The 24,380-nt window shown below is 37.4% G+C and overlaps 1 protein-coding gene across 4 annotated transcripts in view; it reads left to right on the top strand.

Moving 5' to 3' along the window:
* Positions 1-24,380, top strand: part of USP9X (ubiquitin specific peptidase 9 X-linked) — a 166,666-nt gene that overhangs the window by 103,459 nt on the left and 38,827 nt on the right. For all 4 annotated transcript variants that reach the window (XM_047715204.1, XM_047715206.1, XM_047715203.1 and 1 more), the window contains 12 exons: positions 1,443-1,530; positions 4,294-4,636; positions 6,330-6,425; positions 7,458-7,669; positions 8,750-8,990; positions 9,570-9,719; positions 11,184-11,304; positions 17,249-17,379; positions 17,572-17,850; positions 19,002-19,127; positions 20,027-20,152; positions 21,774-21,940. In XM_047715204.1, the coding sequence (XP_047571160.1) occupies positions 1,443-1,530; positions 4,294-4,636; positions 6,330-6,425; positions 7,458-7,669; positions 8,750-8,990; positions 9,570-9,719; positions 11,184-11,304; positions 17,249-17,379; positions 17,572-17,850; positions 19,002-19,127; positions 20,027-20,152; positions 21,774-21,940 (2,080 nt within the window). The remainder of the gene's footprint in view (positions 1-1,442; positions 1,531-4,293; positions 4,637-6,329; positions 6,426-7,457; positions 7,670-8,749; positions 8,991-9,569; positions 9,720-11,183; positions 11,305-17,248; positions 17,380-17,571; positions 17,851-19,001; positions 19,128-20,026; positions 20,153-21,773; positions 21,941-24,380) is intronic.

Genomic DNA, 24,380 nt, shown 5'->3' with positions numbered 1-24,380 from the left:
TATTTGACAGAGAAATCAAAAGCAGGCAGAGTGGGAGGGGGAAACAGGCTCCCTGCTGAGTAGAGAGCCCAGTGTGGGGCCCCAGGACCCTGAGATCATGACCTGAGCCTAAGGTAGAGGCTTAACCCACTGAGCCACCCGAGCGCCCTTAAATTTATGCTTGATTTCTTAAAAGGGTGTCAGGAGTGTTCAGTGGAAAGAAGTCTTTTTGGTAAGTGTTGCTAAAAAATTGATGTATGTACATCTAAAAGAATAGTTTGATCCCCTGCCTCTTACCATCCACAAAGCTTAAAACACATCATAGACCTAAAAGTATGAAACTGTTAGGAAAAAAATAAATAAATTTTTGTGGTTTTGGTTGAGGGGAAAATAACATTCTAAGAAGGTGAAAAAGTAATATCTTGGACTTAACTACTTGCAAATGGTACAACCAAGAAAGTAAAATGACAAAAGAACAGGACAAAATAACTGTAAATCATATCTGTTACAAAGGACTTCAATCCAGAATATAGAAGAACTCTTTCAACTCAAAAGACAGCCCAGTTGGGAAATGGACAGGGGATCTGTATAAACATTTCTCCTGAGATAACAAATGGCTAAGGCACACAAGAAAGATGCTCAATATCATTAGTTATTAAGTTAATGGAAATCAAAACTACATTGAGATCCTATTTCACACCTAAGGATGACCAAAAAAATTTGACAAAAATGTTTACATGGCCTAGCCTATACTAAAAACCATTGAATTGTACATTTTAAATGTGTGAATTTTAGGGTATTTGAATCCTGTCTCAATATAGATGCTTTTTCAAATGTGAACTTTTTTCCCATAATGGGTTACAAAATAGACTCTAAACAACTTGCATTCTATAATGTCAGGAACCAGTTTGTTAGCCTTAGCCACAGACACTTGAATTTACTCTCATCTCAGTTTTCTTACTAATTGAGTTTTGTGGGTTTTTTTTAAGATTTTATTTATTTGACACAGAAGGGGAGGGAGAGAGAACAAGCAAGGGTAGTGGCAGGCAGAGGGAGAAGCAGACTTCCCATTGAGCAAGGAGCCCATTGCGGGCTCATGACCCTGGGATCACTGTAAGCAGAAGGCAGACACTGAACCGACTGAGCCATCCGGGTGTCCCTGAAGAATTGTTCTTGGCGGCACATTTAACAGATCGCTTTCTTTTGGTTTAAGTAGAAGAAAAATCTGTTTTCGTAGAGAAAATAAGAGATAGGTAGAGAATAAATAATTAGTAAACTTAATAAAATTAAAAATTAGCAAATAATTGGTAAACTTTAATTAGTAAACTAAGTAAACTTAGTGATAAATAATTAGTAAATAATAAAGAATTAATGACTTTTTGACTGACTTAATTTCCTTTGGTTAAAGTCAGCATTGTTGCAGATATACATGTGTATAATGCATGATTTTTCTTAATTTGCAGATCATGAAGACTATGACCCCCAAACTGTGAGGCTGGGAAGTAGATACAGTCATGTTCAAGAAGTCCAAGAACGGCTTAACTTCCTTAGGTTTGTTTTAAATCATCAGTGTTGTTCTCTTTATGACAGATAAAGAGTGCTTAGTTAATGTGCTGTATAGTTAAGTCATGTTAGGTGACCTTTTTGCCTGCCGCCTTTTATATTCCCACATGGAAATGATTACCTAAAATTCAAAGGACATTTCCCTGTTTATGATTAAATACTTTTAAATTATTGGCTTAGTTTTTTCTTCTTTGCGGTATTTGAAGAGCGCACATTCTAAGATTTTGGATAGACTTCTTTCTTACTTGTTTTCGCTAAAATAAGTGTATTTTTGAAGAATAAATTGCCATATTTTGATACAACCAGCAGGAGAGCTATACTCACCTTAATGGTATCCTAGTTAATAAGGAAATGGAGACAAGGGGCTGCTGGCTCTACACTTAAAGAGTGGTTTTTGTCCACTGCTGCCTTGTTTATCCTTGCAGTGGCTGACAAAGGTGGTCCGAATGTGTCAATAACATTGTTCTACTGGTGATGAGGCAAAGAGATTTATCCCCTTGAGCCATAGCTAAATGTAGTCCAAGGCTAAATTTGAATTTCCTCAATGATAATTAGCCTTTAATGCTTATACACTTACAGATTTGAAATTGTTAAGAATTTTTGATGAGCGGTTTCATGTAAATTTAGAAACCACATACTGCAGAAATGCTTATTCAGTTCGTAAGTGTGCTAGGGGAAATGCTCAGATTGTCAGTGCTTTGGGAAATCTATTGCATTTATTATTTTGACATATTGGGAGATTTTTTTCTCCTGAGCTCTGTTAATTATGGACTTATTACTAAACTATGTGTTTATCTACTGGAAAACATTATGTAAATAGTTACATGATTTTAACTTTAGGAAAAACTCTCACCACCAGATTGTAAGAAATTTGGCATTTGTTGAAAATGAAATTATTTTTTTATGTGTGTTTCAATTTTCAACCACCCAAATAGAAGGACTTGCCTGTCTAGATAAAAAAATCACTGCCATAGTGAGCCACTGTTATTGATTGGTATGTGTTGTATCCCTTAGGTTACATAGAACAGAAAAATGGTTATGATTCCTACTATCTTTAAGTTTGGAGTCGCAGGAGCTATTTTACTCCATGGTCTGTTACACCTGTTTACATGACCTGTAGCAACACACTCAAGGGGAAAACACCTGACTTACTGCTTTACTTGTCCTGTATTAAATGGTTTCTATTTAATCCTCATAGCCATGCAGAAGGCAGGTATTCTCCCCATTTGATTAAAAAGTAAGTGGAGGGAGCGCCTGGGTGGCTCGGCGTTAAAGCCTCTGCCTTCGGCTCAGGTAATGATCTCAGGGTCCTGGGATTGAGCCCTGCATCAGGGCTCTCTGCTCAGCAGGGAGCCTGCTTCCCTCTCACTCTCTGCCTGCCTCTCTGCCTACTTGTGATCTCTGTCAAATAAATAAACAAACTCTTAAGAGAAAGTGGAGATCAGCATGGCTTAAACCAGCTTCTTTGAAATTTCGCAGCCAATATGGACACCAGTTGTACCACTCAACTAGATCTATCTGACTCAAGGTCTATGCTTTTTATAGTAGACAGTGATTTTTGCAAATCTGTTTCGGAGCCTTAAGGCTTCTAAGGAACTTCCTCTGAGATTTCTGAACAAGGAGTGGAGATTTGATTTCTCATTTCTTCTTTCTTTCCTCCTCCTCCCAACAACTGGGACAGCCCCACTTGTATTTTATACATTGGACTTCCAAATGGAATTTTTGCTTGAAGAAAGTTTAAAACAACAACAGACTTTGAAAAACAAATGTATGTCACCACAGAGGACATTTCATATTGTATCTGTAAATGAGAGGTAGCAGGGTTAGATGGGACTAGGTGCTAGAAAGCCTCTCATAACTCCACAGTTCTATTAAAATATCAAAAACCCTAGGATTGAGATCCCAAAATGCTTGGAAGTAATCAGGGAACCCACTGACATGAAATACATGCACCTTACTCCATAACTGGGCGTGGAGCCATCATTATGTTAGCTAGAAATTCTGTGCTAATTCCGAATAAAGAGAGGTGTTCTCTTTTCCTGTCATTCGCAGATAGGTAGGTGGAAGAATGCTAAAAGAAATACAGAGTTAACAGAAGAGATAGCTGTAATGAAATTCACCCTCATTGTCTTAATAACCAATATTCACAAACTAAAAAAAGCATCACTGAATAATTGATAAGCATCCTGCTAAATATGAACAGAAAAAGTTTAAGTCATACAGCAGTTATTCTGTTTAATGTGTCCAGGTACTGAGTGATGCATATTTGACCATCAGAAAGCATTAAACTTAAGGAATTTTGACTTAAATTAGTAAATGAAATGTTTATGTGTGAAAGTCACTTGGAAACTACCTCATTTTCCAATGATGCAGTAGAAGCAGAATGGTAAAACTCAACCCATTACACATTAGTTTTGCAGTGGCTGGTTTCAAAGACCAAACTGTTTAAGTTCAGTAAACAAATCTTTTATTCATTTTAGGCCCAGTTCCTGTCACATTGTAGGCATCCAATATATACTTGTTAAATGAATGAATTAGTACCTAGTTGATTTTTCTTATTATTACTACTATTTTTAATTTTTACTACAGCATAGAAATTAATTTGGTAAGATATTAATAAGCACTGACATCTTTTTAACTGTAGTTAAAATACAATTGTGACAGATGGATTTTTATTACATATATTGATAGACTACCTTTCACCATAAAAATTAGGTAGATCTAATTGCTCATTTTTTATGTTTTTCCAAGATTTTTATTGAAGGATGGCCAACTGTGGCTATGTGCTCCTCAGGCAAAACAAATATGGAAATGCTTAGCAGAGAATGCAGTTTACCTTTGTGATCGTGAAGCCTGCTTTAAGTGGTATTCCAAGTTGATGGGGGATGAACCAGACTTGGATCCTGATATAAATAAAGACTTCTTTGAAAGTAATGTGCTTCAGCTTGATCCATCCCTATTAACTGAGAATGGAATGAAATGTTTTGAGCGATTCTTCAAAGCTGTGAATTGTCGAGAAGGAAAACTAGTAGCCAAAAGGAGAGCATATATGATGGATGATTTGGAGTTAATAGGATTAGACTATCTTTGGAGGGTAAGTGAAAAGTAGGAACTTGATAAACATTCTTTCCGATGAAATTTTTCAAATAGCGAAAGGGTGACAATTTTGCATCTAAATTACGTGTGTATGCTGCTCTGATGCTTGTCCCAGAAGGTAGTGATAGTTCATCTTATTGGGTCATTCGTCATTGGGTTTTTCTTCTCTCCCTTCCCTTTCCCCTCTGTCACTGATGATCCTTTTGTCTTGGCTTAGAATATGTCCTTCTGGGTGTGTTTAGAAATACACTGTACACATTTATCATGCCTCTCCATGGAAGTTACTGTTCTTCTCTTTATTCATTTAGTGTAGATCCATTCTCCTTCGGTGTTAATGTTACACATGCAATGCTAAAACAGAACAGAGGAGAAGACTATTTAGAATGAACTACAAATGTATATTTCATTGGCAGTGTTTCAACTTGGGATGTTTTTAAACACCTGAGGGAGCGAAATACCATCTGTTTATTTTTTCACCTTTTTAGTTTCAATATATATGTTTTTTAATTGAGATAAAATTGACACATTATATTAGTTTCAGGTGTACAACATAATGATTGTTATTTGTATCTGTTGTGAAATGATCACCCCATCCATCACCACATGCCATTAAAAATTTCTTTTTTCTTGTGATGAAAACTTTGAAGATTATCCGATGGCAGCTTCCAAGCATGTAGTATTAACTATAGTCACCATGGTGTACTTTACATCCTCAGTACTTATTTTATAAATGGAAGCTTGTGCCTTTTAATCACCCTCACCCATTTTGTCCATCCCTGCCTCTGGTAACCACCAGTCTGTTCTCTGTACCTATGAGATCAGTTTTTTAATTTGTTTTTTAGATACCACATACAAATAAATGAAATTGTATAGTATTTGTCTTTCCCTAAATTTATTTCACTTAGCATAGTGCCCTCCGGGCCTGTCCATGTTGTGGCAATATAGTATCAGTATATTGTTTCTGTCTTCAAAAATCTGACCTGTTCACAGCAGTTCATATTTTTTTAATATATTTTTCTGCCGACCATGGACCGTTTACTGTGTCATTCAGTTATTCAGACTTTTTCATTAAGTACTCTAAAATGTAAAAGTAGTTGGAGGAGAGAGAGCCTGTTGTTTTTTTTCTTTGGGTTTTTGTTTTTTCTGCTCATTCCCCCTATGCTTCACAGCCTTCCCTCTTCCCAGGCCTACAGAGGGTTCAGCCTTAAAACATTTCCTCAACCCCCTAGAGTTCTGCACATAGTTTGAAGACCACCAGTATAATTAAATGAGTGATAAAGATCTATAGAACTGGAGGGGAGTGTAGTGTAGCTCTTTGTCCTAAACTGTATTTCATGCATATTTTGTTTCTTTTTAAGTAATTTGAATTCCTCCTTCAGTGTCTTACAACTTGGTTCCAAGGTGTGGATTTGCAGGGTTAATACTGGTCAAAGCATTTTTGTTCTTAGTAGTATGTGCCTTCCATTCTTAAATTGCTTTATTCAAAGACTTGAGTTTTATATTTTACTACTTTCTATGGTCTGTGGGTTTTTTTTTTTTACTTAATTTTACTTGATTTACTTGAATATCAAATATAGCCTCAAATTATAACCGAGTAATGCATTGAAAATAACCAAGGGTGTGGTTTGAGTTGAAGTGTCCAGCTAAAATATTTCATGAAAGTTGTTTATATTTGAATCTTTTGAACCTAGGTTGTGATTCAAAGTAATGACGATATTGCCAGCAGAGCTATAGATCTTCTTAAAGAAATATATACAAACCTTGGTCCGAGGCTACAGGTCAATCAGGTGAGGATTGACATTCACTAAAACTTTCACAAATTAGAATTCTAATTAAAGAACTCTTCACTGATAAGAATTTTTTCTTCAGTTCTGAATTAACTAAATTGTTCTGTTTCAACTCCTATTAAAAATACACCTAAAAGAGGAATGCCTGGGTGGCTCAGTCAGTTGAGCATCTGACTCTTGATTTCAGGTTAGATTTTGAGTTTAGGGTTGTGACTTTTAAAAATATATCTGTTGGGGCCCCTGGGTGGCTCAGTGGGTTAAAGCCTCTGCCTTTGGCTCAGGTCATGATCCCAGGGTCCTGGAATCTAGCCCTGTATCATATCGGGCTCTCTGCTCAACAGGGAGCCTGCATCTCTCTCTCTCTCTCTGCCTGCCTCTCTGCCTACTTGTGATCTCTGCCTGTCAAATAAATATTAAAAAAATATATATATATATATATATATATATATATCTGTCGAAAATATTTAGTCTCCCCATTATACAAAATGCTATCTAAATTAATCTTGTCTTGATAATTACGTGAGGTGATTATTTTGAGTATAACAGTGGCGTGAATTTCTTCTCTTGGTTCTGCCACCTACTCCAAAGTCCATTTTTTAAATATCTAGTTCGTACTACTTAACATACATAACTCTAGCTTCCTTTGACAAAACATAGTATGTTTTATTATCAGTATAGACTTCAGTTAAATAACTTGGCTGTCTTTAAATAATTAGTTGTTGCCATCTTTAATTGAATTAATGTTTTTATATGTATTTGTTGTTTTTACATTTTTTTTTTTTAAAGATTTTATTTATGTATTTGACAGAGAGAGATCACAAGTAGGCAGAGAGGCAGGCAGAGAGAGAGAGAGAGAGGGAAGCAGGATCTCTGCCGAGCAGAGAGCCCGATGCGGGACTCGATCCCAGGACCCTGAGATCATGACCTGAACCGAAGGCAGCGGCCCAACCCACTGAGCCACCCAGGCGCCCCCTGTTGTTTTTACATTTTAAAGCATCTTTTGACTGTCTTTATTTGGCCCATTATTTGTAGGTGGTAATCCATGAAGACTTCATTCAGTCTTGCTTTGATCGTTTGAAAGCCTCTTATGATACACTATGTGTTTTGGATGGTGACAAAGACAGTATTAATTGTGCAAGGCAGGAGGCTGTTCGAATGGTTCGTGTATTAACTGTGTTAAGGGAGTACATAAATGAATGTGACAGTGATTATCACGAGGAAAGAACAATTCTACCTATGTCAAGGTTTGTGAATAACTGTTCTTCTAATTAACTATTTGGTATTTTCCTAGACCTTTTTTTCCAGGATCTAGTTTTTGTTTGTTGTTGTTTTGATAGGGCATTAAGTCTAGTTTCCTCTTTGTATTTTTTGTTGTTGCTCTTGCCATGACTTCAGTACCTGTTAAGTGTTGCTAAGGGTAATATGGAGTTGAAGTATTTTGATGCCATTCATTTATACAGTTAATTGCATAGTAAGATTGGAGAATAATTGGAAAAACTCTTAAAGACTGCTTTTGACAGGTAGCTGATAGAGCAGGAAATACTTCAAAATTGTCTACTAACATTTCTTTTAAGGTCTCACCATTGAGTAATTCAAAGAGTATAATTTAGATGTGTTTGTAGAATGAATGCAATCAGTATTTTAAAAGAGTTCTCATTGCTAACCATGAAATTATATAAAGTTGCTTCTTGAATATATTTTTGTTGTATCTTACCTGTGAGAAGATGTTATCGGGGGCTCCTGGGTGGCTCAGTCACTTAAACATTTGCCTATGGCTCAGGTCATGATCTCTGGGTCCTGAGATAAAGCCCCATTTTGAGCTCCCTGCTTAACTGGGAATCTGCTTCTCCTTTTGGCCCTCTCCCCACCCCCTCACTCTTGCTCTCGCTCGCTTGCTTGCTCACTCTCATCTCAAATAAATAATTTTTAAAATATATATATATACTATCAATATAAATATTATTTGGATGTGAACTTTGATATTAATTTTTCAGAAAAAATTTACATATTTGGATTTTTGTTAATATTCTCAAGCTAGTTTATTTTTCACATTTAAAAATAGTCATAGTGGGACACCTGGGTGGCTCATTCGGTTAAGCGACTGTCTTTGGCTCAGGTCGTGATCTAAAATAAGTCTCATTTTCTTCATGCATAGGTACAAGAATAACAGTGGAAAATGATTGTTGTATTTTCAAGATCCTAAAAATGACAAGTATCCTTAGCTCACTTTTCTCTTGTTAAATAATACTCAATATTAAGTTCATAGAAGATAAGAAATTCTGCTGACTAAAATGTTTTTTCCTTTTTCTTTCTTTTTCCCCCAGAGCTTTCCGTGGTAAACACCTCTCTTTTATAGTTCGATTTCCAAACCAGGGCAGACAAGTTGATGACTTGGACGTATGGTCTCATACAAATGATACGATCGGTTCAGTAAGACGATATATTCTCAATCGTATTAAAGCCAATGTAGCTCATACAAAAATTGAGCTCTTTGTGGGCGGTGAACTGATAGATCCTGCAGATGACAGAAAATTGATTGGACAATTAAACTTGAAAGATAAATCAGTAAGTATCTGTAATTATTAAACTTTTCAAGGTCAAACCTGCTGGCACCTGGGTTGCTCAGTGTGCTAAGCTGTCTGCCTTTGGCTCAGGTCACGATTTCAGGGTCCTGAGTTCAAGCCCTCTATCAACTCCCTGCTTAATGGAAAGCCTGCTGGAAAGTCTGCTTCTCCTCCCTCTCCCTCTCCCTGCTGCTGACCTGCTTATGCTCTCTATCTCTGTCAAATAAATGAATAAAATGTTGGTTTTTTGTTTTTTGTTTGTTTTTTTTTTTGTTTTTTGGGGGTTTTTTTTTGAGGAATAAAAGTCAAACCTGAGATTATTTTATTCGGTAAATGTTAATTGAGCATTTGTTATTTGTGAGGCTCTTTATTAGGTATTTGGATTGTAACAGTAAGACTGGCATTATGGTACTTAAAATATAGTAGAAGTTTTGTGAAAACAACTATTTGGTTGTTAGGCAGCACCTACAAATGGTATTTCTGGAAGTATTGCCTCTAGTTTGTTTTTTGGTATGTTACTAACTTCTGTTTTAAATATTTTTTTCTTGTCTTTGATACTAACTTAATATATTATTTTCAGCTAATTACAGCCAAACTTACACAGATAAGTTCCAATATGCCTTCAAGCCCTGATAGTTCTTCTGATTCCTCAACTGGGTCTCCTGGAAACCATGGTAATCATTACAGTGATGGTCCCAATCCAGAAGTGGAAAGCTGTTTACCTGGGGTGGTAAGTAGATGGTTTGAGCTACTATATGCAAGGCATTAAGAGACTAAAGAGATACAGTTTGAGAATAAAGAATAAAGAAATCGAGTTTGGCCTCATATTGACCACCTGCCCCTCATTCCTCCCACCCAGCCCCCGGATGAAGTAGAAAATTCATGTATATATTTTAACTCCCCCAAAACTTAACTACTTACAGCTTAGTGTTGACCAGAAGCCTTACTAATATCACAACCAGTTGATGAACACATATTTTGTATGTTATATGTATACTCATATTTTTACTGTATTATATAGTACATATAATATACTGTATTTTTATAATAAAGCTACAGAAAAGAAAATGTTAAAATCATAAGGAAGAGAAAATACATTTATAGTACTGTCTTGTATTTGTGGGAAAAATGTGGTAAGTGAATCTGTGAAGTTCAAACTCATGTTGTTGAAGGGCTGGCTATATATAAAATAGGTTTTTTTATTGTTTTTCCTTGAGAAGTTTACATTTAATATGGCAAAATATCATATAACTATATAGTTAACCATCACCTTCAGAATAGATCTGAAAGGTGATCGTATTTTGGTTGAAATTTAAAACATTTAAAAAATTTAAAGAATTTCCCTCTAGATACAGTAGGTTAGGTTTATATAAAATGAATCTGTTATGCAGCTGAATTAAAACTCTTCACTATAGGGGCACCTGGGTGGCTCAGTGGGTTAAGCCTCTGCCTTCGGCTCTGGTCATGGTCTCAGGGTCCTGGGATCGAGTCCCGCATTGGGCTCTCTGCTCGGCAGTGAGCCTGCTTCCTCCTCTCTCTGCCTGCCTCTCTGCCTCCTTATGATCTCTCTCTCTCTCTCTCTCTGTCAAATAAATAAATAATAATAAAATCTTAAAAGAAAAAAAAACTCTTCACTATATAAACTTAGAAAAATAGCACTGTATCTTGATTCATACCACAGAAGTGAATCCTTTCTTCACAACTGTTTCTATAGGATGTGCAGTCTTTTTCAAGTTGTCCTTAACATATCTTGTACCTAAGGAAACAGTGATTCCTCCCCTCAATCACCCTCTCCTTCCACCCCTCCCCAAAAGAATTTTAATGGTTATGATAATAACCAGCCACTCCAGTGTCAGAAGAATGGGCTTCTTACAACAGTTGGATTAGGAATTTAACTGTTAGCAGGCATGATATCTTTTGGCATATATGGAGTATAACTTATATGTATGAGAGAAATAATTAAACAAAATAATAAAAGAGCTGCCTCACAGAAATTACTGGAGATAGCTTGGGTAATATATTCGGTCTGTATCATGAAGGCTTTCTATAGGTGGGATGATGGGTAAGGGAGGCCATTTTTAGAGAGAGTAGCAATGACAGAAGCAGAAGTGTAGAAATTACTTATTTAGCTGTTTTGGCGGGGGAGGGGGGCATGTAATTTATAGTTAAGTATGTTGTATATTTTGTATTCTAGATAATGTCATTGCATCCCAGATACATCTCTTTCCTTTGGCAAGTTGCAGACTTAGGCAGCAGCCTAAATATGCCTCCTCTTAGAGATGGAGCAAGAGTACTTATGAAGCTTATGCCACCAGGTAAGTTTTTTATATCTGTAATGTTCATTAAATACATGCTGGACTATAACAGGGTATATTAACAAATTCTCTGTCTAGATGGAATATGCTTTGTTATGTAGACCACATCAGGAGTTGGCAAACTACAGCTCACCAGCCAAATTCAGCCCACTGCCTGATTTTGTATAGCCTAGGAGCCAAGGATGGCTTTTACATTCTTAAATGGGGAGAGGGGGCGAATCAAGAGAATATTTTGTGCCTCATGAAAATTACATGAATTTTTTTTAAGGTTTTATTTATTTATTTGACAGATCACAAGTAGGCAGAGAGAGAGGAAGGGAAACAGGCTCCCTGCTGAGCAGAGAGCCTGATCCCAGAACCCTGGGATCATGACCTGAGCTGAAGGCAGAGGCTTTAACCTGCTGAGCCACCCAGGCGCCCCTGAAATTTTTATTTTAGTGTCCTAAACTTTTATGAGTGTGCAGTTGTGCTCATTTATTTACATACTAACTGTGGCTAGTTTTGTTTTAAAATAGCAGAGCTCAGTGGTTGTGGCCGACACCCTATGGCCCGCAAAGCCTTAAATATTTACTGTCTGACCTCTCTCTGCACTGTATTATGGGCCATGTGTCATCTGTGGCACTGTTCCTCTTTTATGCCTTAGAAACAACCACTTCAACGTTCAGCTTTTTTCTCATATGTGTCTATACCATTATATCTGTAAATAAACCTTGTCCAACTGTGTCTTTGTCAATTTTAGATACCTACTGAGTTCCTATCATGGGATGAAAACTTAAATCTTATTCTCAAATTCTTCCCATTTTTGCTTAAATTCTTATCTAAAATTGACAATAAAATGTAAATTTACATTTCAAGAGTGTGTGAAAAGTAGTTTGCCTGGATTACTGACAGCTTTTTTTTTTTTTTACTGGATATAATAATGTCTCCTTTTCATTCTCTTATTTTTCTGTACACCTAACAGATTCATCCCATGTATCTTCTAATAACTTGGCAAAATAATTTCCCATTATTATTTGTATTAATCTGTCAGATTTCACTGTTTTCTGGAGCTTTTCTTCTTCCTCCTCTCATCTGTTTGTTCTTTGCCTACTGTACAGCTACTGTTGTAGGACTTCTTTCTTCACCTTTTCCATAGCAGAGTCCCTATTCTCAGGTTCTTAGGTCTTGGGCCTTTCTTGAAATTTTTTCTCCCCTCCTCCCACAGGGATGTCCTCCTTACCCTGCTTGAGCTGTAATACCCTAGTCTAGGCAGCCCTTTCACATAGAATTTAAACAGCACTAATAAAAATAATTTGACTCTTCAGAAAGAGCTTAAACAGCCCACCAGGTAGTTGATTGTGGCTGAAGGCTGCCTTAGCAGATAATGAAAAGGCATGAGACCAATAGAAAGTGCTGACTTGGTAGTGCTGGGATAACACAGGGAGAAGTGGAGCTCTGAGACAGATGGGCTGCCATTAAAGTGGGTCCAGAACAAACACCCGCCAAGAGTCCTAAAAGGCTGGGAGTGCACCTCTCAGGATGAGTTCTGCGTGCAGGTGCTCACTTTTCATTTTCCTAACAAGTTTAAAGGGCCTCTTGCTGTACAGCTGCCAGGCCAAGGGGTTTTCGTTAGGTTGGTGTTGGTTTTGGTTTTGGTTTTCGAAAGTTGCACTTCTGCTGCTGTAGTGACACCTTCTACATTATACTGACACTCTCTTATTTGCCACTTGAATATGAGCTATTTGGGGTTTTAGAAACGTGTAACAACTTAATAAACTTGACTTATTTCCCTGAAGGTTAATACTGATAGGTGCTTTATTTTCTTCTGTTTCCTGCTTGTCTCTTATTTTTGAAGAGTACCTTTTTTCCTGTTAAAAACTAATTTTCGGGGGGCGCCTGGGTGGCTCAGTGGGTTAAAGCCTCTGCCTTCGGCTCAGGTCATGATCTCAGGGTCCTGGGATCGAGTCCCGCATCAGGCTCTCTGCTCGGCAGGGAGCCTGCTTCCACCTCTCTCTCTATCTGCCTGCCTCTCTGCCTACTTGTGATCTCTGCCTGTCAAATAAATAAATAAAATCTTTTTTAAAAAAACAAAACAAAACAAAACTTATTTTCAGGACACCTGAGTGTTGTGTGACTGCCTCTGGCTCGGGTCATGATCCCCGGGGTCCTGGAATCGAGTTCCACATCAGACTTCCCGCTCCATGGGCAGTCTGCCTCTCCCTCTGCCTGCCACTTACCCTGCTTGTGCTCTCATTTTTTCTCTGTCAAAATAAATAAACTCTTTTAAAAAATAGATAAAAAGTTAATTTCTTATTAAGTAATTTGAAACTTAGAGCAGTACAATCTCATTTATCCTTCCCCAGATTCAATAGTTGTTAACATTTTGCTATATTTGTTACGTCATTCTGTGGTAAGATTTTTTTCTGACCTTTGGAGAACAAGTTGTAGATACCCTATCTTTTTTTCCCTAAATACCTGTTGCCTTATAGGAACAAGGACATTCTCTTCAAATTGCCACAGTATTAATCAAAATCAGAAAATACAGCATTGGGCACCTGGGTGGCTCAGTTGGTTAAGCAACTGCCTTCAGCTCAGGTCATGATCCCCAGAGACCTGGGATGGAGTCCCACATTGGGCTTCCAGCTCTGTGGGCAGTCTGCTTCTCCCTCTGACCTCCCCTCTCATGCTCTCTCTCTCCCAAATAAATAAAATTTTTTTAAAAAAGAAAATATAGCATTGATAATTTATAGACCTTATACATAATTACTAATTTTCCCCATAATAAACCTTAAAACAATGTTTTCTGGTTGAGAATCCAGTTCATCTTCTTATATTGCATGATTCATGTGGTGTCTTTAATCTGGAGTTCCTCAGTCTTTCACTGTTACGAGTTTGATGGTTTTGAAAAGCACAGATCAGTTGTGGTGTGAATGTGTCTCCTTGGGTTTTGTCTGTTCCTGATGTTACATACAGATGGTACATTTCTCTCAGAATACCACTTACATGATGCTCTTTCTCAGCATTATACCAGGAGGCATATGTCCATTTGTCCTTCATTGGTGACATTATCCCAGATCACTTAATTGATGTCTACAGGTTTCTCCTCTGTAAAGTTACTTTTCCTTTTTTGGAGAGATGTTTTGAGACTCTGTAACTCTTTTCTCATCAGACTTTTACTTACTGGTTTAACCATTCCTTGTGATTATTACTTGAATCAGTTTTTCCTGTAATGGTTGCAAAATGGTGATTTTACTTAACTTGATCATTCTTTCTACATTTACTGGTTGGCAACCTTATTTGTGATGTGTTTTATATATATATATATAGCCCAAGATGTTTAAAGCTCATCTAGTACTTTAATCCTAGCCCTGGAATCAGCCATTACTCCTTTCTGTGAGAGAGGGTATTTAGAAACCAGAAACTTAGTACTACTGGTGTGTCTTGTTTCCAGGCCTTTTCATTAAACTGAGGAAGTAATACATATATATATATATATATATATATATATGTTTAAGATTTTATTTATTTAAGAGCAGGACCAGGGGAAAGGGAGAAACAGACTCCCTGCTGAGCAGGGACCCTCATGGAAGGTTTAATCCCAGGACCCTGGGATCATGACCTGAGTCAGAAGCCCAACCGACTAAGCCACCCAGGTGTCCCTACCTAGACTATTTTTAAATCCAGCAAGACATTCTCAGATACAGCCCATGAATAGGTTTATTTTTAGAGACTAATTTGGTTTATATGTTAGAAGTCTTGGACCTTAGTGGTTCTATCTGCTTGCGGGATTTTTTTCCTGATGAAATAAATAATTGTGAAGATTTAGCTGCTAGAATACTCAGTGTTAAAAAAAAAAAAAAAACTGGGAAAAAACCCAAATGCCCAATAATGGAGATTAAACTCATAAAGTGACATAATGTTATTTTAATCACAAAAATAATACAGGGGATGAATATTTAATGACCTGAGAAGCTATTCACAAATGTTTGATTATAAGAAATTTATATTTAGTTATATTATGTGTCACTATCCCTTCAGAATAGGGAAAACCAATAGTTTTAATATAAACTGAAGATTTTTTTTTTAAGATTTTTTTTCATTTTGTTTTTAAGTAATCTCTATACTCAGCGTTTCTCCTCGAACTAATAACCGTAAGGTGAAGAGCCACATGCTCCACTGAGTCAGCCAGACAGCCCACAAACTGAAGATTTTTTGATAAGCTAGTTCTAGGCTATTTCCAGGCCTATAAAATTAGCTTGCCATATTATGGCAATTACAGTAATTTTCAGTTACCTTTATTCTTCAAAAAAAAGCTTTTAATTTTTTTAAAGCCATCTTATTTATCAAGTGGTATTTTAATCATAGCGCATTTACCTTGGAAATAATTTGATGGTAATAAAGTACTTTCTAAAGTTGATTGACTATTCTTAAGTTCGAATGTTTGGTAACACTGAATTGTATCATGGGGTTTTCAAAGTATTTATTTTCACTGTGATTTAAAAGGAAGGTGGGGGTGCCTGGGTGACTCAGTCGGTTAAGCATCCAGCTCTTGGTTTTGGCTCCGGTCATGAGATTGAGTTCCTGAGTTCCACATGGGGCTCTACATTCAGCATGGTGTCTGCTTGAGATTCTCCCTCTTGAGATTCTCCCTCTACCTCTCCCTCTCCATATAAATAAAATCTTTAAAGAAAGAAACTGGGTGGGGCGCCTGGGTGGCTCAGTGGGATAAAGCCTCTGCCTTCAGCTCAGGTCATGATCCCAGATTCCTGGGATCGAGCCCCACATTGGGCTCTCTGCTCAGCAGGGAGCCTGCTTCCTCCTCTTTCTCTGCCTGCCTCTCTACCTGCTTGTGATCTCTCTGTCAAATAAATAAAAATCTTAAAAAAAAAAAAAGAAAGAAAGAAAGAAAGAAAGAAAGAAACTGGTGTTTTAATACTGTGGTGGGGGGAGGATAAAAAGAAAACCCTGTGCTTACTTTGAGGTAAACATTAATGACTGTAGGTTTCTCCTACTCAAAACTAGAGTGTTCCTATGAAAACTTTTGTAAGCCAAAATGGTGTAAAACCTTTAAAGAAGCAGTTACCACTGGTTTATATGGAAATTTTTTTAGAGTGTTCCCACACCCAGAAAGTAACCTCTTGGGCTTTTCTGATACCTTAGGACACATCTTATTCTAATGGATGCACAAAATAAGAAAAAGCACAAAAGCTCACAGAGGCAGCCCAAAACTCTGGTGGCTTGATGCTGAATGTCACTCCCAGGGAAGGAGCTTTGCGGGGCCACTTTCTGCTTGGGGGTGCACACTGCCTCTTGAACAACTTTCTACAAAACAAACACTGAATGCTATTTTTGCTTTTTGCCTCTTTTCATAAAAGCAAGAATCCTCTTTGGATTTCTTGTGGCTAATGGAAAACGGGTGCTATTATAGGTCTTTCATAACAGTGAAGTGGTGTTAGGCGAGGTACCTATATTCCTTCTTTTTTTTCTTTCTGTGTCTTTCCTTTTACAATTCAGTTTCTAAGGTACCACTACGCTCCTTTCAATAAAATAGAGCAGTTAATGCGTAGTGTCATGAGGGTGAACAATAGAGAAGTTGGAAGGAAGAGCTTCTAATGTTTTATCTTTTGTTATCTTGATAAGGATGACTTCCTTTTGAAGTGTACTGTATTTTTTAGGTTTCCAGTGGTCGTGGAGGCATGTTGATTTGAGGTCTCTGACTGGGTGAAGACCACCTCCTTCATGTTTGGGTTGACTGATAAGAAAGTCCTAGTTCGTAGTGATTTTTTTTTTTTTTTTTTTTTTTTTTTAAATCTAGATCCAGCTATTTCTTGTGAGGTATGAGCCTATAAGTCAAATGAATTGATAGTTATGCCGTACTAAAGTAATCTTCAAAATACCAAAAGTGAAATTCTGTGAATGCATGGATTATGTTGTGTTTTAGACTGTGTCTCCTGTTTTCTTACAGATAGCACAACAATAGAAAAGTTAAGAGCTATTTGTTTAGATCACGCCAAACTTGGAGAAAGCAGCCTTAGTCCATCTCTTGACTCGCTTTTCTTTGGTCCTTCAGCCTCACAAGTGCTATACCTAACAGAGGTTGGTTTTTTCCCCTTTTGAATGTATTTCATGTTCTTTGAACTTGACCTTTTTATGTGGTAATCTGAAGAACATGGATAACACTAATAATGAAATATTTTTTAAATGGTCAAGAATTTCTTAGCAATGATGATAGGGAAAATGGAAGTTATCTTTTTAAACCCTTTTAATACAGTCCTTTTCTTCTTCCAGGTAGTCTATGCCTTGTTAATGCCTGCTGGTGCACCTCTGGCTGATGATTCCTCTGATTTTCAATTTCACTTCTTGAAAAGTGGTGGCCTGCCCCTCGTCCTGAGCATGCTAACCAGAAATAACTTCCTACCAAATGCAGATATGGAAACTCGAAGGGGTGCTTACCTCAATGCTCTTAAAATAGCCAAACTGTTGCTAACTGCCATTGGCTATGGCCACGTTCGAGCTGTGGCAGAAGCTTGTCAGCCAGGTGTAGAAGGCGTGAATCCCATGACATCGGTAATATGCTTTTTTAAAAATGTCTGATTTATAGTAATAAATGGTAATTTTTTAAAGTTTGAGTTCAGAATTGATTCAGAATGTTTCGAGTTCCTTTCCAGTGGTATCTTATTTTAGAGGTTTCTGTCTCTTAAATTTGTATGAAAAGTGAAAATGCTTTTTACTGGCTATACTCTTAATTTAAGAGGACAATTCCTCCCTACGCCTTTAAACCCTGTTTGGCTTTCAATTACTTTAAACCTGATAAAAACTCTGTATGCATCTCTTACTAACTTGTACCTGGCAGATATATGAAGATACAGGTGGTAATAAGAAAGTTGTAATTGACTTAGCCTGTTGCCACTCTCTTCCCACCTTGATAGGCTTAACCTCCACTTCTGAGCTTATTCCAACTGTGGACTCTGTCTTTGCCTTGGTGGCATCCTTGATCCATCTCACCAAAAGTTCTCAAGACATGCCATAATTCAGTGTCTACTTAGGAGAGGTCAAACTATGCACTTAATTCTGACTAAAATTTGAGGTCTTCTATATTCATCACAAGTGATGGTTTACTAAGTTTATGGATAGAAGAGAAGAGCTCTAGGAATTCTATTTTTTATAAATAGCTTAGGTCTTAATCTGGAAATTGGAATGTTGATTAGATATGTGATGTTATATTAAATATGTGATATGGAATAATACCACATATATCGTCATAATAGCAAATGTCAGTAGCTGTGACTGAAATTCCTTAACGTTTCTCCCTTTCAAAGAGGAAAATGATGAGCAGGGGAAATGGGAACAGGGTCTGCCCAGAAGCACACATGTAAGAGGTGTGGAGTAATTTATTAGTCTTTAGGTAGGGGTTGGAGTCATCACTTCAGTTTATCACTTATGTCCACAAGTTATACTGTGCCCACATGTAGAGACACAAGTTGAATTAATCTAGAATGGGTATTTGCAGAGGGACCTGTAGCACCTTGTTGCATAAGAAAAAGTGGAGGCCCACATTGTTGGCAATACAGACTGCTTTTTGTTTAAGTCACTGCAGTTCTACCATGTGTATATATGGAAGGGAGGTCATTTGGAGGGAGTGGCGATGGTGGGGAGCATGTGGTTGGGTCTGGTTCTATACAGATTACTGACTTCAAGCAAAATGGTTGTTATTTCAGGTCAACCAAGTTACTCATGATCAAGCCGTGGTGCTACAAAGTGCCCTTCAGAGCATTCCTAATCCATCATCTGAATGCATGCTTAGAAATGTGTCCATTCGTCTTGCTCAGCAAATATCTGATGAGGTTAGTATTAAAGTTTCTAAGCTGTGAAATCCTGCCATGTCTATTTCTATGTTTGACCCTCCGTTTAATTAAGAAATAACCCTTACCACAGCTCAAGGCTGAATTTTCCTAGGCCTACTCACTCTAATAACTGTCTCAGTCTAGAGTTCCCTTAACACGAATTTTGCCTGATACTAACGTTAGTACTTTCCGGTTTGAATCCTCTATGTACAGTAAACAACATCCTCTGAAAGTATATAATTCAGTCTTCACAAATGCAGGTATGTGTGAAACCACCATCATAATCAAGACACAGAACATTTCCATCATTCTGTATGTCCCTTTGCAGTCCCTTCCCTCTACCCCAGGTAACCAGTTATCTTTTGCCACTGTAGAATAGTTTTCATTTTCTAGAATTTTATACAGGTGGAATTCTACCTTGTGTGTTCCTATATGTCTAGTTTCTCCCACTCTGAATAACGATGTTGAGAATTATCTGTGTTTTGTAAACCATTATTCCATTCCTTTTTGCTACCGAGTAGTATCCTATTGTGAATACTCCACATCGTACACTTGGCAAAGGACATGTGGATTGTTTTCTTTCTTCTGACTGTGAATGAAGCTTCTGTGACTTCTGTACAAGTGTTTGTGTGGACTTGGTTTTCATTTTTTATGGGTAAAAAAAATGAGTAGAATGGTGGTGGCATCATCTTTGTAGTCTTTTTAAAGACTACTACTGAAAGTAATACAGGGCCAGATAATAACTTGGAGAGCATGCTTTGTGGTATTGCTGTTAAATGAAAAAAAAAAAAAGGGACAAAAGCAATTTTTTTTTTATAAGGAGAAACATTTTTTCTTTTCCAGTTATTATTTTACTCTAATACGCTATCATATCATTTTTATTGTGCATTGTCTTGCAGGCTTCAAGATATATGCCTGATATCTGTGTAATTAGAGCTATTCAGAAAATCATCTGGGCATCAGGATGTGGGGCATTACAGCTAGTATTTAGCCCAAATGAAGAAATCACTAAAATTTATGAGAAGGTAAGAGTTACCTCAAAAATATTTTCCTTTTAAATTAAAGTTAATTGTGTGTGAGGCTGAATCATTACATCTGCTATCTTTACCAATCATTTGCATCTTCATGGTTAACAATTAAATGGTAGCTATAGGTAAGATGAGAATACAGTAAAATTTTACTTTTGAAATAAAGTACTTCAGAATCCTGCCGTAAAGCTGCTTTTTAAAATATGAGACAATGTTTTTCTACTTCTCACTAGTCTCAGATATGATCTCCTATTGAATTTGCTTTTTCCTATTCTCTCCATTTTTCTTCTTTCATTATCTGTCATATGTAAATTTTAGTTTAGTTAACTGTGAGCTGTGGTGTCCTGACATTTTAAATATTTTTGTCTGTGAGAACAGTCAAAGGAGGGGCGCCAGGGTGGCTCAGTGGGTTAAAGCCTCTGCCTGCAGCTCAGGTCATGATCTTGGGGTCCTGGAGTCGAGCCCCACCTCAGACTCTACTCAGCGGAGAACCTGCTTCCTTCTCTCTCTCTCTCTCTCTCTCTCTGCCTGCCTCTCTGCCTACTTGTGATCTTTGTCTGTCAAATAAATAAATAAAATCTTTAAAAAAAATAAAAAAAGCAGTCAAAGGTAGAAACAGTGTCAGCCAGTTAGGTATCATCTCTGACCTTCCCTTAGATGAAGCAAATTATTTACAGAAGTGAGGCTGTGTTTGACTCCTTCATTTCTTATTATATATACTTACCCCTCATAATATTTAGAATATTTAGAAGAGGAAATTAAATTTGTAGGAATTTAGGGCTTGGTAGACCTTCCATTTTATGGCCAACATAACCCTGTTTTTCCTTGGATATATTTTAGAATCCTGTAGCATCTGTCTGGTACAGTTCCTGGGCATTCAACTAAGTTTTTTTGTTTGTTTTAAGATTTTATTTATTAGAGAGCATGAGTTGGGGGAGGGATAGAGGGAGCGGGAAAAGCAGGCTCCCCACCAAACACAGAGCCTGATACAGGGCTTAATCCCAGGAGCCGAAAATCTTGACCTGAGGTGAAATCAGACACTTAACTGACTGAGCCACCCAGGTGCCCCCATTCAGCTGGTATTTGAATGCTTGTTCTTTTTTAGGCATGTATTGTAATCATCACTTTTTTATAAAATTGGATTAGAATTTACTAGCTACCTATCCAAGCATATTTTAGGTTGTAAAACCTTCCTGAGCAATTGTCTAAGAAATTTGTTTTAGAATACAGTGGCACTGTAGGTACACTACCTTGTGGAACTAGTCTAAGTGCCTAACTCTTGCAGTGCTAGAGTGTGCCTTAAGAATGGAGTGATAGTTTCAGAAAGAAGATCCCTAGGAGTCTGAAGGACAGAGTAACAAGTGATATTCTCAGTGAGTTCCTTCATCGTTCCATGGAATATAGCAAAATACTGGAATTAGACATCACTATTCATTTCCATTATCTCCGTACTATAATCATTTCCATACTATTCTTAAATGGGTCTCAGGTTGCAGGTAGAGAGGCTGAGGCCAAATGGTTTAAGTGAGTCTGTAAGTTTTAAGCACTAACTTGAAGTTGTGTGAGATTTTTCTTAAATTCAACTCTAGGTAACTTGCCTCTGACCATAATTTTACAGACCAACGCAGGCAATGAGCCAGACTTGGAAGATGAACAGGTTTGCTGTGAAGCATTGGAAGTGATGACGTTGTGTTTTGCCTTGATTCCGACAGCCTTGGATGCTCTTAGTAAAGAAAAGGCTTGGCAGACATTCATTATTGACTTACTATTGCACTGTCACAGCAAGTAAGTATGTTTATAATTGTAAGAAACTTGATCTTTTGTTACACAGAAATGAATTTATGCTGGCAGAATTTGTCCCAGAAATCAAGTGGTTTTTGTCTCTATAGCATGATAGTGTTTAAGAAAAATTTTTTAACCACATTTTGCATAGACCTAACTTTGGTTTTAGTCTCTGCAAAATGGCAACATCAAATCTCAAAGTAAAATTAATTTTTTCCCTAATTTCAGAACTTAGTTTCACTCAAGAGATAAATATTTTAGCCTATTTTAAAATTTTGGTTGGTAAGATTTCACTTAAACAGGACATTCGCCTCCTGTCTTGAATATGTAGATGCCAGGTTTTTTGGTTTGTTTGCTTCAAGAGAAATTGTTAATTCAGTATGAAATTCACAAGTCAGGGTTATGGTAAGAACTTTTGCATTTTATAATGAGACCAAAGAGCAAATAATTAAAGCCCTTGTTTTCAATTCAAGGTCATTTAATCAATGGCATAAGCTTTGTTTTGGACTTCTTTTTGTGCAAGTCGATCAGATTTGTAGAAAATGTTGGTTTCCATCCTCATGTCATTCTAATCCTGACCTTCATGGGCTAACTCTTTAAACTGGAGCTCTAATTAGTGTCACTGTTACGTGTAATTAATCTGTCTTCCATATATCATGTGAAAAGAAAGAAGATGTTCACTTTGGTTATCTTTTCAGATGCCATTTCGTTCAGCAATGACAGAAATCACTGATGAAATTAATGTTACGTCAAAATAAAGTTTGCTGAAATAAAACCTAGTGATAAAGCCTTTTTTAAAAAAAAGTACATTGATGGAATAGATATAACTTGCTCATTCCAGAGGATGCTGTAAAGTGATGTAGTGGGAATGTCTACTATTTTAGAAGTTCCTTGCTAATTTCCTTGAAATTCAGAAAGTCCTTTGACCTGATTTCCCGCCCCCAGTAAGGTTGTGCTTGTTACCTCCTTGAAAAGAAGTGATCATCATGAGATAACCCAGTATGTGAAGAAAACAGGTTGAGTGAGTCCGGTTCTATTTGATAACAAGTCAGGGGGAAGGAGGAGGGGAAAGATGATTATCCGAAGAGTTTTAGTGAAGTCAAACCCAGAGGTAGCAAATTTTTATTTTATTCTATATTGATTCTCAAATCTTAAATTAGGAACTTTCTTCACTTTCTTGGCTGCACTTGGTTTTACAGGTTTTCTGCCCTCTAAAGACCTTTATAAACATTCCCCCCTTACAGGAAATTAGACCCAGTTCCCTCCTCCTTCCCCTGAAACTTGACACAATGAAGTAAAGTTCAAAGTTCTGTAGGCAGTACTTTATCTCAGTATGCCTCTGTTCTCTTATAGTCAACAACAGATAGGGTCTTCTAAGAGCAAGATCTTTTTGAGCTTTAGGTATCTGATTTTCTTCTCTCAGACTGGCCCTCACCCTGCCCTACAGGTTCAAAGGCCCTTATTTCCCGTTTGTAAGAATTTGACAGCAAACCTGACTTGAACATAATTTGTTGGCATTACCTTTCTGAAATCTGAATCCCCAAACACATCCAGCCCCAATAGTTTCAGGTGCAGGATTGTGGCCCTGCGTACATGAGGCTGCCCCTCAGGTAGAGTTTATACTTGCATAATATTACTAACCAGTATACCTGTGTACAGTGCATATCCCGTGTTTGCCTTCTCCCTTAATTCTGTAGCAACTCACTAGACCGCTGCTGGCTGAACTAAGGCTGAAGTTACAGGACAGTGTCCTGCCTCTTTTTGAGTTCTGACTTTCTGCCACGTGATTATACTCTATGTAATTATACTCTATGAGCAAATTAATGTGAGAGTCTACCATGTGCTTGACAAAGTCCAAAGTCAAATAAGATAGTTCTTGCACTCAAGTAGCTTGGAGAGAGAAATCCGTGTCATAGGAGGCAAAGTACTCTAGGAATTAGAAGAGGAATAAGTTACTTTCTACCCAGAAAGAGCAGAAGTAAAGGTACTTCACCGAATGTAACGTGAGCTCAGGTTCGGGTAAGATTTATATGTGCATACAAATGGAAGGTGGGCATTGGCGATGCACCCCCTCAACCTCAGTCCCCATTATGGTTTTTTTACTTCTGTGTTGTTGGACTCCGTTCTTCCTCCTCCATACTGCTTCTACCCTCGTCTAAACAACCCAGCATCCATTGCCCAGACAGCTGCAATATCCTTAATCGTCCCACCCCAGTGCTTCACTGCTAAGGTATTTTATTCTCATCCTGTGACCACACTGCAGACAGCATGATCTTTGCCAAGCATGATCCCATTGTTTTCCTGGTAACAAGTCTTTCCATGCCTTCCCATTGCCTTTGAGTTAAGTCTGAACATTCAAATTTGGTTTATAAACACTCCACAATTTGACCCTTGCTGCTGCTTACGAGTTTCAACTTCAATGCCACATTTTCTCTTACGTTTT

This window comes from Lutra lutra, chromosome X (genome assembly GCF_902655055.1).
Source record: "Lutra lutra chromosome X, mLutLut1.2, whole genome shotgun sequence".
NCBI lineage: Eukaryota > Metazoa > Chordata > Mammalia > Carnivora > Mustelidae > Lutra > Lutra lutra.
This window is presented reverse-complemented; position numbering and strand designations above follow the sequence as displayed.